This window comes from Pteronotus mesoamericanus, unplaced genomic scaffold (assembly GCF_021234165.1).
Source record: "Pteronotus mesoamericanus isolate MK-2021 breed Mesoamerican mustached bat unplaced genomic scaffold, CSHL_Meso_final contig_78, whole genome shotgun sequence".
In the NCBI taxonomy this organism is placed as follows: Eukaryota; Metazoa; Chordata; class Mammalia; order Chiroptera; family Mormoopidae; genus Pteronotus; species Pteronotus mesoamericanus.
Genome location: NW_026555258.1, coordinates 4,705,595 through 4,723,196, shown reverse-complemented (window position 1 = coordinate 4,723,196; position 17,602 = coordinate 4,705,595). Strand labels below are relative to the sequence as shown.

General features: G+C 44.3%; 1 protein-coding gene across 1 annotated transcript in view; it reads left to right on the top strand.

Annotated features, from left to right (window-relative positions):
- Positions 1 to 17,602, top strand: part of GPR107 (G protein-coupled receptor 107) — a 57,636-nt gene that overhangs the window by 10,246 nt on the left and 29,788 nt on the right. The window contains exons 2-9 of the mRNA XM_054584227.1: positions 6,134 to 6,256; positions 6,570 to 6,620; positions 6,866 to 6,945; positions 7,913 to 8,052; positions 9,867 to 9,904; positions 11,988 to 12,044; positions 16,111 to 16,221; positions 16,553 to 16,686. Coding sequence (XP_054440202.1) covers positions 6,134 to 6,256; positions 6,570 to 6,620; positions 6,866 to 6,945; positions 7,913 to 8,052; positions 9,867 to 9,904; positions 11,988 to 12,044; positions 16,111 to 16,221; positions 16,553 to 16,686 — 734 coding nt within the window. The remainder of the gene's footprint in view (positions 1 to 6,133; positions 6,257 to 6,569; positions 6,621 to 6,865; positions 6,946 to 7,912; positions 8,053 to 9,866; positions 9,905 to 11,987; positions 12,045 to 16,110; positions 16,222 to 16,552; positions 16,687 to 17,602) is intronic.

The window sequence follows — 17,602 nt, the reverse complement described above, 5'->3', positions numbered from 1 at the left end:
TGGTGCCTTTGTTGAAGATTGGTTGACTGTAAATGTGTGGATTTACTTCTGGGCTCTCTATTCTGTTCCATTGGTCTATGTCAGTGATTTTCAATCTTTTTCATCCCATGGCACACACATAAACTAATCACTGAAATTCTATGGCACACAAAAATATATATTTTTTGCTGATCTGACAAAAATAGGTATAATTTTGATTTATTCACACTGGACAGCTATTGTATTGGCTGTTGTCACTTTTTTATTTGACAATTTAAGGGAAAAGAGGTCAGTGCCCCTGACTAAATAAATAGTCAAGCATTTCATGTTTAAAAAATTCTTGCAGCACACCATTGTTCTCTGGCACACTGGTTGGAAATCACTGGTCACCCTGACTGGTGTGGCTCAGTTGATTAGCCATCATCCCACAAAGCGAAAGGTCACCAGTTCAATTCCTGGTCAGGGCACATGCCTGGGTTGTGTGTTTGTTCCTGGTACAAGAGGCAAGCGATTGATGTTTCTCACATCGATGTTTCTCTCCTCTTTATCGTTCCCTTCCCTTCTCTCTATAATTAATTCATTCATTCATTCAAAGAAAGAAAGGAAAGGAAAAGAAAGAAAATTAAATCACCAGTCTATGTGTCTGTTTTTATGCCAGTACCATACTGTTTTGCTTATCGTAAGTTTATAATATATTTTGAAATCAAACTATGTGTTGCCTTCAGCTTGTTCTCTTACTCATGATTGCTTTGGCTAATGGAATCTTGGGTGGTTCCATATGAATTTAGGATTTCTTTCTATTTCTGTGAAAAATGCCATTGAAATTTTGATAGGGATTGCATAGAATCTGTAGATTGCTTTGGGCAGTATGGACATTTTAACAATGTTAATTCTTCCAGTCCATGAACACAGATCATTTTTCCATTTATTTTTCTTCAGTTTCTTTCATCAGTATTTTTGTAGTTTTTAGCATACAGATTTTTCACCTGGTTAAATTTATTTCTGAGTATCTTTTTGTTTTTTGATACTATTGTAAATGAGATTTTCTTTATTTCTCTTTCAGATGTTAGTGTATAGAAATGTCACTGATTTTTGTATGCTAATATTTATATCCTGAAACTTTACTGAATTTCTTTATTCTAACCTTTTTTTGGTGGTGTCTTTACTATTTTTTATATATGTCATCTCCAAACAGAGACAGTTTTGCTTCTTCCCCTTTCGTTTTGATGCCTCTTATTTCTTTTTCTTGCCTAATTACTTCCACTGCTGTGCTGGACAGGGGCGGTGAGAGTGGACACCTGACTTGTAGCTGATCTTGGAGGGGAAGCTTTCGGCTTTTCGCTGTTGTGTGTCAGCTGTGGGCGTGTCACGTACGGCCTGTGTTATGCTGAGGTGCATGACTTCTGTGCCTAACTCTCAATATTATTGAGAGTCCTGATCATGAAATGATGTGGTATTTTGTCAAGTGATTTTTCTGCATTTACTGAGATGATCATAGGATTTTCCCCTTCATTTTGTTAATGTGGTTTATCACATTTATTGATTTACATATGTTGAACCATCCTTGCATCTCGGGAATAAATCCCATTTGATCGTGGTGTATGATCCTTTTGATGTGCTGTTGAATTCAGTTTACAAGTATTTTGTTCAGCATTTTTTCATTTTTGTTCATCAGAGATTGGCCTATAATTTTCTTACAGTGTCCTTCTTTGGCTTTGATATCAGGATAATGCTGGCCTTGTAAAATGAGCTTGGAAGTGTTCCCTCCTCTTCAGTTTTTTGGAAGAGTTTGAGAAGAATTGGTGTTACTTTTTCCTTCACTGTTAGATCACTCATTTAATCTCTATACTCATTTTTGGCCTGCTCAGGTTTTCTAATTTCCTCATGATTCGGTCTTGGTAAGTTGTATGTTTCTAGGAATTTACCCATTTCTTCTAGGTTATACCATTTGCATTTAATATTATATCATGAATACTTTTTCATATTATGGGGCAGTAGTGTGGAAATGGCTTTCACAGCAGGTCTGTGTTGAAATCCCTGCTTTACCACGTATGGTTTGCATAAGTCTTTTTTTTTTTTTTTTTTTGAGAGTACATTTATTAAAGCTGGGGGCAGTGAAACCAGGAAGGACTTAGGACAGAAGAAGCAACAGGAGAGAGAGAAGCTGTGCCTGCTTTGGCTCTCTGGAAATGTTAGAAGGAAGACATGAGCCTAGGGAGCTGCTCTGGCTCACTGGGGAGTCAGAGAGAAGGGGGCCTTGGTGACAGGTTCGGGGTGAGCCTGGGATGCGCTGCTGCTCACTGCTCCCCAGTTGCAAGTCTTGTGGAAACCCTTAGAGTTTAGGACGTGCATGCCTGTCGGGGGTGAAGAGGGTAAAGGGGAAGGCAAGGGCGTGCTCCTGGGAGGGGGAGCATCAGTCTGCATAGCCTTGAGAGGCATTTTCCCCCGAATTTCGTGTTTATCCCTCTCGTGGGGATTCTGCTCTGAGCCAAGTGAGGATTAGGTATCATAAGAGTGGCCTTGGCACACGAGTCAGTTCTTGGTAAGTGGTGCAAGTGCAGAGTCGTGGTGCTTATGGTTGTTCAGAAACGCCTCAGAGATGTGTTTTTAATGACATTGTATTATTAAATGAAATGATGAAGAAAAGTGAGGAAAACCCTGGCCAAGTAGCTCAATTGGTTATAGCGTCATCCCTATATGCCAAGGTTGTGGGTTTGGTCCCCAGTCAGGGCGCATATAAGCATCAAAGAGGTTTCTCTCTCTCTTCCTCCCTCCCCTGCTTCCTTTCCTCTCTTTATCTAAAATCAATAAATAAAAATTTAAGAAAAAAATTGCCCTGGCTGGTGTGCCTCAGTGGATTGAATGCCAGCTTGCAAACCAGAGGGCCGCTGGTTTGATTCCCAGTCAGGGCACATGCCTGGGTTGTGTGCCAGGTACCCAGTAGGGGGTGCTTTTGAGAGGCAAGCACACACTGATGTTTCTCTCCCTCTCTTTCTTCCTCTCTTCCTCTCTCTCTAAACGTAAGTAAAAAAAATTAAAAAAAAAAAAAAGATGGCTTGTTTTGCTTAGCAGATTGTCTGTATGTGAGAGTGATCCACAGTGTTGCCCGTGGCAGGAATTTGTTAATTTTCCTTTCTTTCTCTGTGGCCCTTCTCATCTGTGGATTCTGCCAAAGGATTAAACCCTAATAGCTTTTAACCTAAAAATAAAGGCCAAAGTGAAAGGCAGTAGCATTTATTTGAGATCTAAAAGAACAGCTCTTCAGGAAGCACTGGTTCAGGCAGAAACCCAAATAGCATTCCAATTAGGAGGGGAAGGCAAGGGGTATTTGACAAAGGGAAGGGGAACCATTACACCAACAAAAGAAAGGATTTCTGTAGGTGAAGGTAAGCTAACGTAGGGATGCTCCTTCCAAAGGAAGTTTTAAACCTTCAGCCTGGTAGTCCCGATCTCATTACCTGCGCAGATAGCTGGTTAGAAGACAGTGCTGCCCTAGGCCTGGCCCAAAGGTTAGTCTGCCTGGTTTTAACATCCGGACATTTGAGGGGTGACACCGGCAAGGCAGCTCCTCTGGGGTGACAGCTCTGATGCCATTTTTAAGTGGCTCCAGTTATATTATTTTTCACATGTCCTACAGCACCTATCCAGGAGTGGAATTAATTTCTGTGCATCTGGGATGGTAGTAGCCAGGTAACACCTTTGGGAGAATTGAGAAAATAGTCACTCAAATCATTTGCAGCAGCGGTTAATCTCTCTCACAGTCCTGAGAAAGGCTGGGAGCCTTAGCTTTCCTGGGTTTTTTCTCTAGCAGCTCCCTAAGGTCTCCTAGCAGATGACTTCTATTATCTTAGCTGGCTTTTCTCCTTCTCCCTGGCAGTGCTGGTTCGCTGCAAGCTGCTCCATCCCACCAGGAAGTGGAAATCTGGCCAACATGCTTTAAATGCATAGCTGGGCTCCTAGGAAAATAAGGGAAATTCCCAAGGGCAAAAAAACAAAAAACAAAACCCAAACCCAAAAACTGGTGTTGAGAAGGAGCTGGAACTCAGTGGGTGAAAGAACACAAGCCAGGGCTGCCCTGAAGCATAGCAGAAACTTGGACCTTAGAGCCTTGGAGTTAGAACAGCTGGTAAGGGGGAGCAGGAGCCAAAGCCCCAGGCCCCTCGTCAGCCCAGGATATGGGACTGTCAGAGGGCTCTGCGCCTTGAATGGAAGAGTGAGCCTGGAAGTACAGCGGCCCTCAGATACATGTTTTAGCCGCCTGTGTGGTGGGGGAAAGGACAGTTTATTTTTCTGCCTAAGGTCGGCTCCATGGCCTTTCCTCCTGGGCCTTTGGTGTTTGCAGTTAGCCTGCCTCTAGTGTCCAGGGGATCCACATCTAGAAACGAGTAACGACCAGTCACGCGAAGACACAGCCTGCTGGGAACGGCAGCAGAGATGACGAAGAATGGAATCAGGCCCCAGGGTGTCTAGTATGGTGTTAAAAAAAACCCACAAAAACAAAAAACTATATTTAAAATCAAAAGAGGAAAAGGATGGAATTTAAAAATATGGGCAAGAAACAAAAGCACTAGCAAAAATGACTATGCAAATTTGAGGAAGAACCAAATGTAAGTTTTAGAAAAGAGCTTAACATAGTGCCTTGCATTTAGGAGCTACTTACTACTGTTAGTTTATTGTAAACTAACTGAAGGTGTTCTGAGTTAGGCAAGTAGTTCTCAACATGAAACTTGTGACTTTCTTTGTGGACCTCAACTTTAGAAGTATCTGCTCATACTGTTACCAGTCCAGAGGCCATTTGCCTGATGCTTTGAAAGACCAAAACTCAGAGCATCAGAATTAGGAATAAGGAAGGGCTTTTGGATTGAGCCGGCACCAGTCAAAAAGATGGGACCCTAATAGTTTCTCAAATCTGTCAAGAAAGTACGGCCCTGACAGGTATGGCTCACTGGTCAGAGCCTCAACTCACTAGGTGTTTTGTCACCAGAAAGGGTTGCCCCCCAGTAGATGCAGACATGGCAAGCCGTATGCACACTCGGGCCGGTGTGCCAAGATGGAGGGGTATTTATAGAAGGGAAAAGGAAGTGAAGGGAAGGGGAATTACAGAGCTTTATTATAGGCATAGAGTTCTTCCTGTAGGATTCTCGTGATTACTAGGGTGTGAGAATGTCTGTATAACTCCTAGCTCCTTCTGTAGACCCTCCTGACTATGTTTGCTTAAAGTTCCAGCTAGCCTTTATCAGCCTTAAAATTTATTAACTTCACCCTGACCTGTGTGGCTCAGTTGCTTGGGCATCATACCACAAAGCCAAACAAAGGTCACTGGTTCGATTCCAGGTCAGGGCACAGCACATGTCTGGGTTGTGGGTTCGGTCCCCAGCCAGGGCACAGATGAGAAACAACCGCTCGATGTTTCTCTCCTTCTCTTTATCCCTCCCTCCACCCCCCAAAAAAATAAATAAATCTTTAAGAAATGTACTAACTTAGTTGGGATTAGAATCACCCCTTTGAGACAGTTTCAAGCAGGTGTGATAGGCATTGGCCCATGTGGTTCATTTTCAACAAACCTCAGGATTATCCTGTGTCCCAAAGATCCTGTCTCCACCCGGCTAGTGTCTGGCATTCCCTTTGCACGAGGCTTTGTTTCCTGAAACCCATGATATGCAAATGAATCTGTTAAATAAATGAATTATAGGTCCTACAGGGGAGAATCCAGTTACGCACAACTCCTAAGAAGGTTTATGTAAATGAGCGTATTCTCAGAGCAGTCTCAGCTACTCCCCTCCTCTCTGGGCATGTTTTTGAGTGCCTGCTGGATGCCAGGCCTTGTACTAGCAGGAAGGATGTGAGGATGACTAAAGCATTGCTCCTCCTACCCTGGCTTCACATTCCAACTGACCATTGAGTCTGAACCGTTACAAATGCATCAGAATGAATTACATCTATTATGTCAAAACTGTTGATAGCTTATGAATTTCTGATGAGTCATCTTCAGCTTTTGAAACAGGGTAAAGTACTACAGCTGTGTATGTTACTAAGTGTATGGAAACGTTGGTTAGCTAGCAGGAAAGTAGATACTGTAGTTTTTCAGGCAAATGGATAGGCTAAGTGATCAACTTCTTCATATTACTAATTCCACCACCACAAATCTTTTCAGGACGACGTGAGGCACAGGGTCCACCTGAACACCTTCGGGTTCTTCAAGGACGGGTACATGACAGTCAATGTCAGCAGCCTTTCAGTGAGGGAGCCCGAAGGAGCCACTGACAAGGATGTCACTGTAAGTGCCTTTCCAGGGCCCCGGGCTTCGCCCTCTCCTGTTGCTTAGGTGGCAGCGCTGCCCTGTACTGAAACAAGCAGCACTGGGATGTGGAGAAAATAAAACTTGTGAGCAGACAGCAGATCGTTTTATTTCTGACCCTTAAGTGGTAATTCTTGAATAATTTTAGTAATTAGTGATCCTTCTTATAAAGTGAATGCCAAGAACACGGCGAGGAGGCCAGGCCCAGAGAGCCTTTCCTCCGCCGGGGGGAAGGGGAAACGGCGGCCAGGCACCGTGTGGGCGCTCATCTCTGCCCTCTCGTCCCTCCCAGATCGGATTCAGCCTGGACCGCACAAAGAGTGATGGATTTTCTTCCTATATGGTGAGCACTAAATGGGGACCCGCTCACTCCCTTCCCTGGAGCTCAGGTCCCTGGGCAGGGACGCTCTGCTTCTGTCCTGCTGTTCCCTTGAGGTGGGGGCTGCTTTGACCTCCAGGCATCAAGTCGCACACAGTTGCGCTGTTTGCGATGGAGGCTGGGCCACTCGTTTGCCTTGTTCTCGAAAACTTTTTCTTGCTCTAGTGTGAACGAATAAGGTGATGGATGATTGGGTCCTCCTTTCTTAGGATGAAGATGTGGACTACTGTATTTTAAAGAAACAGTCCGTCTCTGTCCCCCTTCTAATCCTAAACATCTCCAGAAGTGAGTAAGTAATCCTAATATTCCTTCAGTTCAGTCCTGGAGTGAAGTCAGGGGACTGTGGTCGTTGAGCTAACACACATTGAGTGCCCACCATTTGCCAAATACCGTGCGGAGTGCTGGAGACGAAAAACAAGACGAAGGAGACAGAACAGCCACCCCGGGGGTCACCACAGAGGAGGGAAGTGGGGCAGGCAGCTTGACAAGCTGCGGGACGGGGGCGGGGCTTCCGGTAGCTGCTGGCCCGGCCTGCCTCGCTGTGAGTAGGCTGCACCCGTGCCGGAGAAGGGGAACAGCATGCCTGGCGCCGGGCCCTTCCGCACGAAGGCAGAACAGCATGGAGCAGGGTGGTGTGTGCAGAAAAGAGAGGGCTTTCATGCATCGTGCTAAGGGAAGGACAGGAAGGTTTCTCCCCAGGCAGGGCTGGAAGTGCTTCCTTTCAGCTTGATTGTGCCGGCTCAGGTCGCCTGTCCACCCGAGCTCGGAAACTCACAGGCCGCCGGTGTGTGCGGGGCAGGGCAAACAAAAGTGGAGCCTGTTGAGGAAGGAGGAGGGAGGACATGCACTGCAGGCAGGCTGCTGATCATTCCCACTGCCCCTCACATGTTCCCCTACACTTCGCTTTAAGATTTTATTGTTTTGGTTTGTTCCCTTTCCCTTGTACACTAGTTTGTTGAACGCACCACAGATAACTTAGTGGGGAAGTATTTACATCAAAATTGCGTGGTTGCCGAGAATCTGAGCCCTCGAGTGAGATGCCTGGGTCCTTGCCCAGCTCCTTACTAGCCGACTGCTTCTGGGCAAGGTCTCCAGCCTTCCCGAGCCCCCCGTCAGCCCCGTGAGGTGGACTTGACACCACAGGGCTGCCTGTGTGAGACGGCGGATCTGGAGCTCGCAGCGGTGCCTGACGCATCCCACTTAACTGGCCGTAGCATCACTTTGAACTTTTTCCCTTCCATCTTATTTGAATATAGGGTGAAATTAAAATCTCCACCAGAAGCTGGGACCCAGTTACCGAGGATCATCTTCGGCAAGGATGAGAGAGCCCTTGGCCAGAGCCAGGAGGCTGGCGCGAGCCCCGTGTTGGCAGAAGGAGGGACTGAGAAAAAGCAAGGTAAACACCCGGCGGAAACCAGTGGTTTCTTCACTGCCCGGCTTTGTTGGTCCTTTTATGTCCCCAAGGAAAAACAAACATGATCTCAGCATTATTTTATGCTAAAAGGTGTGATCATTAAAGAAAAATGTGGAAAATATGGAGAAGGTAGTAAAAGAGCAATCATTTCTCCTTACTGCCAGTGGTAAAATTGTAGGAATGGATGCTTCTATCTAAGCTTGTTTCTTAAGTCTAGAACATTTGATTTTTAAAATTTATAGTCACGTTTACTGTTTTAAGCATCTTGTTCACTTAAGATATTTTGTACTTATCAGGTATCCTGTTAAATGGATAATGTAATTTGCTCATCCTTTCCCTTTAAGGAGACATATTTTCATTTTGATGCTTATAAATACTGTATTAGACCTATTTGTTCCTAGAACTTTTTTCATATATAGAACTTTTTTAGTAGGGATTTTCAGAACTGGAATATCTGGTTCAAAGGATCTGAATATTTTGAGGATATTGATACATATTTTCAGTTCCTTTCCCAATGAGTTGTGTGAATTTATATACTCCTATCAGAAAGTCTGTGGGAATAGCGCCCATACCACCGTGACCCAGCCAGCACTGGTTATTTGTGTGCGTGCGTGTGTGTTTTAATGCTAAAGTGAAAGGCAAAAAAAGGTATTCTTGTTTTTGTATTCACTATTATTACTAGGCTCTATTTTTTCTCCATATGTTGATTAACCAATTTATATTTATCACCTCTTTTATTAGCTGTCAGGTTTGTCTAATAATCTATATGAGTTCTTTAAAGATAATTTCATATTTATTGTATAATTTACACATTTTTCTAGTTTGTCAAAACTCTAACTCAAGTTAAAGGACACAGAGAAACACCGTGTTTGTACTTGTATTTGTGTGGCGGTGTGTCGTGGAGGGGCTGTGCACCATCTCCCCGCCCACGTTCCTCGGGCCCAGGAACCGTTTCCTGGCCGAGGAGTAGTCTTTTTCTTCTTTCTCTTCTGACACTCTGCCTTCCTGCAGGGAGTTTTAGATCCTGTTGTCCTCACGAAGGGCATCTTAAGTAAAAACAAGGACCACGTGCCCTCTGTGCCCCATGAAAGAAGGCAGTAACAACCCTAACGCTTCTTGCTGTAGAAAAAAATGTGTGCATTCTGCTAATATTATTTGTTAATTTTTCCATGTGTGTAAACAAATGTCACGTATATTTAAACAGTGATCTGTTTTCAAACGTAATTACTTAGAAAATCAGGAAAGTTCATTCCACAAGGCATCCCTGGCAACAACGTAATGCTAGATTATTTAGGGATGAGTTCCCTGTTGGTACTGAATATTATTGTTTTTCAGATCTTATTAATAACATAATAAATTTTGGTTTGCTGCTTTTGCAGCTCAAGAATTATTTTGGGATCTAAACAGATAAGCTATCCATGACTTGTTTGGAGTGGCTCAGTGGATTGAGCACTGGCTTATCAACCGAAAGGTCACTGGTTTAATGCCCAGTCAGGGCACAGGCCTGGGTTGCAGGCCAGGTCCCCGGTTGGGGGCATGCAAGAGGCAACCGGTCACATATCTCTCTCACATCAATGTTTCTCTCCCTCTCTTCCTCCTTCCCTTCCCATCTCTCTAAAAATAAGTAAGTCAATCTTTAAAAAATAAAGAGATGGCCATCCATAAGATAGCATATGGTTTCACCTTTGTTGTTTGAATTATTTGATATTAGATAAGCGAGAGTCTCGTAAAGTAATAATGTAATATACACATGAGCTGAATCCTACAGTAACGCCTTTCAATATTTCTGCTTCTAGAGGATGGAAGGTCTAAAAGAAGCACAGAGAATTCAAAGGTAAGAATCCCTCCGCTTGCGCTCCGCTTCCCGAATGTGTGTGTATGTGTGTGCGTAGATGAATGTGTTTTTATGCATACATGTACACAGGCACACACACGTGCACATTCCTAACCCACAGGGAGCTGCCCTTTCTACAGGGAGTGCTCTTCTGTTTGGGGATAAGAAGTTGACACAGTGACACTACTTTAGAGTAAAATCGAGTGTTGAGTTCAATAGGCCTTATGCGATGGTGAGCAGAGCGGGGAGTGAGCTCCCTGGAGAATCCCCAGGGCCTGAAGTGCGGTCGACTTGAATGAGTAAGGGAAGGAAGGGCACAAAGACTGTCGTAAGCAAAGGCTGGAAGGGGAAATGAGCGTGACAGGTGCTAGGCGCTGGCCTACTTGGAGTGAAAGGGATGTGTTTGGGAGCAGAGAGGGTAGGACCCTAGACATTAAAGAGCCAGCTGTGTATGCTGCTCCCCGCCCACAGTCGCTCAGTGGTCCCCTCGGTTGTGAGGTTGACTGTCGCAGTATCGCAGTGCTGTGGTCCAGTCCCCCTTGTTTTACTTAGTGGCGGCCCCAGAGTGCAGAGTAGTGATGCTGGCAACTTGGACACACCAGAGGGGGGCTTCCTTGGCGCGAAAAGGTGAACATTCTCAACTTAATAAGGAAAGAAAAGAACTCATAGAGAGGTTGCTACGGTCTATAGTAAGAACAGATCTTCTGCCTGGGTTGGTGTGGCTCAGCGGACTCAGTGCCAGCCTGTAAACCAGAGGGTCACCAGTTCAATTCCTGGTCAGGGCACATGCCTCAGTTGCGGGCCAGGTCCTCAGTAGGGGGTGCACGAAAGGCGACCACTCATTGATGTTTCCTTCTCTTTCTCTCTCTCTTCTCCTCTCTGTAAAAGTAAATAAATAAAATCTTTAAAAATTAAAAGAAAAGTAAAAAAACAAATCTATCTGTGAAACTGCCTAATTTATAAATTAAACATTATCATACATAGGTATGGGTGTTTGAAAAAAACTTAAACATAGTTTATATAGGGTTTGGTACTGTTTGCAGTTTCAGGCATCCACTGGGGGTCTTGGAATGTACCCCTGCAAATGAAGGGGGACTGCTATCTGTAAAATGGCAGTATGAGCCCTGACCAGTGTGGCTCAGTTGGTTGGGTGTTGTCCCACAGAGTGAAAGGTTGCCAGTTTGAATCCCAGTCAGGGCACGTGCCTGGTTTGCAGGTTTGGTCCCCAGGCAGGGCACGTACAAGAGGCAACTGATCGATCCATTATTCTCTCTCACATTGATGTTTCTCTCCCTCTCTTTCTCCATCCCTTCCTCTCTCTCTCTAAAGATTAATTAAATAAATAAATAAAATCTAAAAAAATAAAATGGCAACTTGATAAATTTTGTCTTACATACACACCTGTGAAGGTACCACCACAGTCAAGATAGTGAACATGTTCATCCCCCCGAAAGTTCCTCCTGCTCCTTGGTCCTGCTCCTGTTCCCAAGCAACCACTGATCTGTCACTGTAGATTGCTTTTATAAAACTGTATGCAGATTGATGTGCAGTGCGTGGTCTTTTGTGTCTTCTTTCATTCAGCATAATTATTTTTCATTTGTGTATGTTGTTGCACACGTCAGTAGTTCTCTCTTTTCATTACTTCACACATTGTACCAATGGCAATGAGTTGATCATTTGAAATCGGGAGTGGAGTCCAGGCAGCTGAGTAAAGGAAGTGGGTGAAGAAGAATTAACATTCACTGTGAAGGGGGATTGCAAACATCTTGAAAGAATGGCAGATTTTATTTTCAGGAAATTTTTTTAAAGATTTTATTTATTTTCAGAGAGAGGGGAAAGAGGAGAGAAAGACAGGGAGAGACACATTAATCGGTGGCTTCTCACATGCTCCCCAGAGGGGACCTGGCCTGCAACCCAGGCATGTGCCCTGACTGGGAATTGAACCAGTGACCTTTTGGTTTACAGGCCAGCACTCAATCCACTGAGCCACACCAGCCAGGGCTCAGGGAACTTTTAAATATTTATTTTTATTAGCTTACTTTTTCTGCCAGTGTCCTAAAACAGGTTGTTAATGTCTTTTTAGGTGATGGAAGAGAAATCTTTTTCTGTTCTTAATAAAGATGGGGCAGTTTCATTTCAGGTATGTATCTTCTTTGAGTAAAGCTCTGTAGAATTTATCTCTACCATGTAAAAGGTGAATTTTTAAAGGAATTTTGAATTTAGGGGTAATTTAGGCATGCTGTATGTCTGTCACTTAAATGCAATAGCTCTCTAACAGCTCACAAGGTGGATATTATCACTCACCATGTATCAAATCATATGCCTTTGAGAATAAATAACTACACGAATGTCCAATATAAGTGACGAGGCCCAGATTCCGACCCAGTCCAGCCTGGCTGTCCCCACAACGCCGCCGCACCAACCCTGCACTGCCTGCCATTCCGAGTGCCCCGGAAGCACGGCACTGCGTGCCTGACAGGGCCATTGGCGATCATTTAGGGTGATGCTGTAAATTTGATGAGTTCACTGAGACTCAGGCCTCAAGTGACCTACTCAGCTGTCACCATTATTGGCTGCACAGGAGTGTGTGTGACAGCGTTGCAGCCTGTGCCTACGGTAGGACGCTGGACGGGGTCCCAGTGCTCACTTATTGGCCGGTGGCCTTGGACCACTCACTTCACTTCTGAATCACGCTCTTTACTCATCTAAACATGAAAAATGTTGGGACCTGTCTCCTGGGGTTGTTAGGCGGACCATTTTTAAAACATAAAAGTGCTCTGTAAAGCACTATACAAAAACTTTTATTATTAATTTGTAAAGATTACTGCCTCTTGTCTAACCAGTTTTCATTAATTGGTGTATGATTTGCTTCAAGTGAAATGCACAGATCTTGAGTGTACAGTGCGAACAGTTTGGACAAATGCATGCCCCCGTGTAACCCCTGCTCTGTCACGGTTCCCTCGACTTCTATCACCTCGGGAAGTCGCCCCCACCCTGCGTCTGCTGTTCGGATTTCTCTCACCATGGTTTCTTTTGCCTATGGAACAATTGTTATATGTCCTTTAAGCCACTAGGCTTTTGGTATTAATAGCCAGCTGACAGCTTGTGGGGCAGCCGCCTGCTCTGAACCCTCAGCAGCTTCCATCTGTGTCAGAGCGAAAGCCCAAGCCCTCCCACGGGTCTGCGAGCCCATGTGGCCCGGCCACTGTCATTTGTCCTCAGCCCCTGAGTCTCGGCCCACCCCCTTGCTTGCTGTGCTCCAGGTACACGGGCCACCTTGCTGCTCCTAGGAACGATCATGCCTTAGACTCAGCTTTAATGGTACCCACTGGGAGGAATGCTTGTCCCTCAGAATCCTAATAATTGATTTCCTTCTCCTTTGCGCAAACCTCACTTCTCAACAAAGCGTCCTCCAGTCTCCGTGTTTTATGCAGCCCGCTCCCCTTCGCCCTCCCCAGTCTGTTCTTTGCCCCTAGCACTTCTCGTTTCCAGCGTGTGTAACTGTTCTAATTTATTATGCTTATCATCAGCCTCGCCCTTTAGAAGGTCACCAAAGGGCACGGAGTTTTTTCTGCTTTACTACTGATGTGTATGAAGTTGGTAACCTTGGACCTGGCCCGTGGTAGGCTCTCCATCAGTAATGATGGAGGTGAGTGAGAGAACGCCAGGCATTGTGCAAAGTGCTTACATGTTATCGTATCTCAGTTTATCCTTCCAACAACTCTATGAAGTAGGTGCTGTTATTATTCCCCTTTTACAGATGAGGAAACTGAGTCTCAGAGAGGTTAAGTAACTTGCCTAAGGGGAGGATTCAAACCCAGGTTTTTCTGACTCCAAGGCCCATGTGTTTAACCACTTTGCTTTACTACCTCCTTAAGAAAATACAAAAGGTACTTTTTCTCTCTTTTTTCCCTCACTTTAAAATGCTTGTTAATAAAATAAGTGTTTTGAATGTTATTTTTTAAAAGCCTTTTAAAAAAATAATTACAAAAGAAAAGCATTATAAGGTATCTACGCTTGTCAGGTACAGCGCTTCGTGTCCGGGCGTCCGGGGAGAGCAGCATGTGTACTGATTGGTCGGAGGGGCCTTGGGAGGCATGAGGCAGGCAGTGCCGGGACAGCCTGCCTTTGTCTGGCCTCCCCTCCTGGGACAGGGGTCTGTGTGCTCCTCGCTGCTCTGCTGCCCAGGGTCCTCCCTGTTGGACAGTACAGTCGCGCTGCGCCTTTCTGCTCCGCCCACAGAACCCGGGGGGATCGTTCATCCCCCCAGCGCAGGAAAGGGGCTGTCAGAGCTTATTTCAGCTCTAACATTGACATTGTTGCTTTATTTTTGTTTTTATTTTCTCTTTAAGGATCAGGTGCCTACTCTTATCTCCTTAGTGATTTCATTGATTTTTTTGGTTTTGTTTTGTTTTAGTATTTAGTATTTAGAAACTTCTTATGAGTCTTACTCTGAGAACTAAAAGTTACTAATATATTTAGAAACAGTTTATTTTTCTGGCTACCTTGTGTGGACTAAAATACATGTCTCATGTTTAAAAGGATGAGTTTGGCTTAAGAGATTAATAATTTCAACTTGAATATTCTTGGCCTTTTATTTTCATCTTGTCAGAAGGCTCTTCCCCCCCACCCCGCAACCTCCCACCCTTTTAAATTATAAGGTATAGTATATATACAGAGAGTGTTAGTACCTGTGTTGAATACAAACAGTTACAAGTAGTAACATTTTAATCATCATCTGCCACAAGAGACGGAACAGGGCTAGCACCCCATAAACCAGTGTATGTCTCCCACATCCCTTCCCAGCTCTAGACTAATCCTGACTGTGAAGAATGGTAGAATTGAAGCCTTGCCTTCTTTTATAGTTTACCATCTGTATATGAGGTCTGTCTGGAAAAAGTCCAGCCATTGTTAATATGATGAGAAGGGTTTGCGTGACATAGATATAACCTGGCAGCCAAGGAGAGTGGACTGGAATGTGCATGTGTGAACAATGACAGCTTCACTGTACTAGTCATTGGGGAGGGGCAGTAGATGCCGTTGAGTGAGCATGTACTGTGTGCCTGTCACATTCTAAATGATGGGGTGAGTAGAGCAACAAGTCTGCATCAAATTTTGCCTTAAGCTTCATCCTCGGAAACTACTCGGGTGATTCAGGAAGCTTCAACTATGGGCAGCTTCATCATAACAATTCACCTGCTTGTGCATCATGTCTTCTGCAGAGTTTTTTGGTGAAACATCAGATCGCTCAGGTGACTCAGACCCCTAGAGCCCAGATTTGGTGCCCTGCAACTTCTGGCTTTTCCCAAAACTAAAAATCACTTGAAAGGGAAGAGATTTCAGATCACTGATGAGATTCAGGAAGATAGGACAGGGCAGCTGATGGTGATTGGGAGAGCTGTGTGAGGTTGCAAGGTGCCCACTTTGAAGGGGACTGAGGGCTCATTGGCCTATGTACAGTGTTTCTTGTATCTTGTATCTTCTTCCATAAATGTCTCTATTTTTCATATTACATGGCTGGATACCTTCCAGACAGACCTCATACATAGCCCTAAACAACATATTTTAGGCTTATAATAAAATGTTCTCTAGAATAGACCAAAGAGTCAATTCTGTAATCTAATATGTATAATGTTTTTTGACTTACATTAAACTTCATTTGAACACATAAAATATATGAAAAACAGGAAAATGTCTGAATATAGAAAATGTAGCATCTGTTACTGTCTTTTATAATCACAAGTGTACATTTTAATGAGGGAATATTGGTTGTTTACCTTGTCAAGTATCAAATGAACCTCCTTTTTCAAGAGTATTTTTAACCTAAAGAACAAAATAATGTGTTGCCTCGAACTAGATAATTCCATCTAAGGTTATCTCTGTAGACTTCTGCGAAAACCCATCCCTGATGGAGAGATGTGTGGTAGAGCAAGGATAGTGAAATGTTCATTGTGGAATCTAGGTATTGGATATGTCAGTAGTCACTATATAATTCTGTCAACTTTTCTGACAGCTTGAAAGTTGCTATAACTAAACATTGGGAGAGAGTCATAGAAGAAGAGAATATGCGTGTAAACTGCTCTGAGAGAATTTGATTTTTTTAAGTAGTCTATCTTTTCATAATAATGTTCGTGATTCCTTTCTAAGACTTAAAAATTTAGCTGAGGATTTGGGTACCCTTTAATTTTTTTCTTCTTCACTTTCAGTTTTCCTTTAACATCAGCACCAATGACCAAGAGGGCCTCTACAGTCTTTATTTCCATAAATGCCCTGGGCTTAAAACACAGCCTAATGACAAGTTTTCATTCAGCCTTGATGTGAGTACCGTATGGAGACTGTTCCACGTTAGCTTTGTGAGCTATGTAAAATGGGAGACATTTATTTCTCTGTAAGAATGGGTTTTAAGAACCCTTAAGCAAAGTGAAAGAAAGCTGTGGCCAGTGGGCAGGTACTTCAGAAGGGGATTCATAAACAAGAAAATAGAAAGCATTTAGGATGTGTGTGCATTCAGCCCAAGCACAAAGAATGTGCCTGTTAATCTGCTGGTACTCATTTCTTACACTTAAGTCAGGTAGCTAAGATTAAAAATTGCTGAATATGGAATGATGTGTTCCTGGAAAGTAAAAATTAACTTCCTGTCGGTTTCAGATTGAGATCATAGAGAAGAATCCTGACAGCTACCTCTCAGCCGGAGAAATTCCTCTCCCTAAATTATACATTTCTATGGCCTTTTTCTTTTTCCTTTCTGGGACCATCTGGATCCACATCCTTCGAAAACGACGGTAAAGTACTGCTACCTTGAGCACTTCAACTCTGAGGGTGCTGGGATTTGCCAGCTGTCACCCTTCGCTAGCTTCTACCCCGGGAGGCATGGGCACCAGCCATCTTGTTCCCTTCACAGGGCATCTTCCCTGAAACACAGGGAGACTGGGCAGGCGCTTTGCATGCCTTGGTGTTTGCTCACTTCCCATTGCTTTGTTTAAAAGGCAAACCCAGATATCTCAGTAATGTACAGGCAAAATGAAATGTACAACCTTGGTGTTTCTGTAGCGAAGAGACCACAGTGCAGGACTCCGAGTGAGCAGTGGGCCCAGCCGGGGGCTCCTTGTTCGTGAGAGGCGGCGAGCGACAGCGGCCCGCTGCCTGGGTGAGAGTGTGAGTGCCTGCCTTGGACTCGCGCACACGGCCCCGCTCAGGGCTGGGCTGGCAGAGCTGCTGGCCTTCCGGAGCTCAGCGCGGAAGGCAGCCTCTTCAGAGCCCCTCTGCCTGCTGGTGGCCTTTCTGCTGAGGCCCCTGTGGCTTTCACTTCCTGTACTTGGCTCTTGAGGGGACCAACTGCATATATGTAGAGCGAGTGCTGAATTGTCTCTCCTCCCTCACAAGTTGTCAGTTAAAGGACAGTGTAAAGTAATTGTTGTAGGATAAGGCTCATAAACGAAATAAATGATGGTATGTGAATACGATACTGTAAGATGGATTGATTTAAATGTATATAATAATTAAGAATCCCAAACACCTCTTCGTCCGGAGCGTTGGGCAGAAGTTGATACGTCTTCCTCTCTAGTGGCCGGTGTGGCAGTGGGCGTGCTCAGCCAGGGAGCAGTGGCTGGCTCCTGTTTGTTGTAATATCCTTTGCACCCATCGGGCGGAAAGAGCTTTTTGTTTACCTGTGAGGGACTCTACATAATCGTGCTTGCA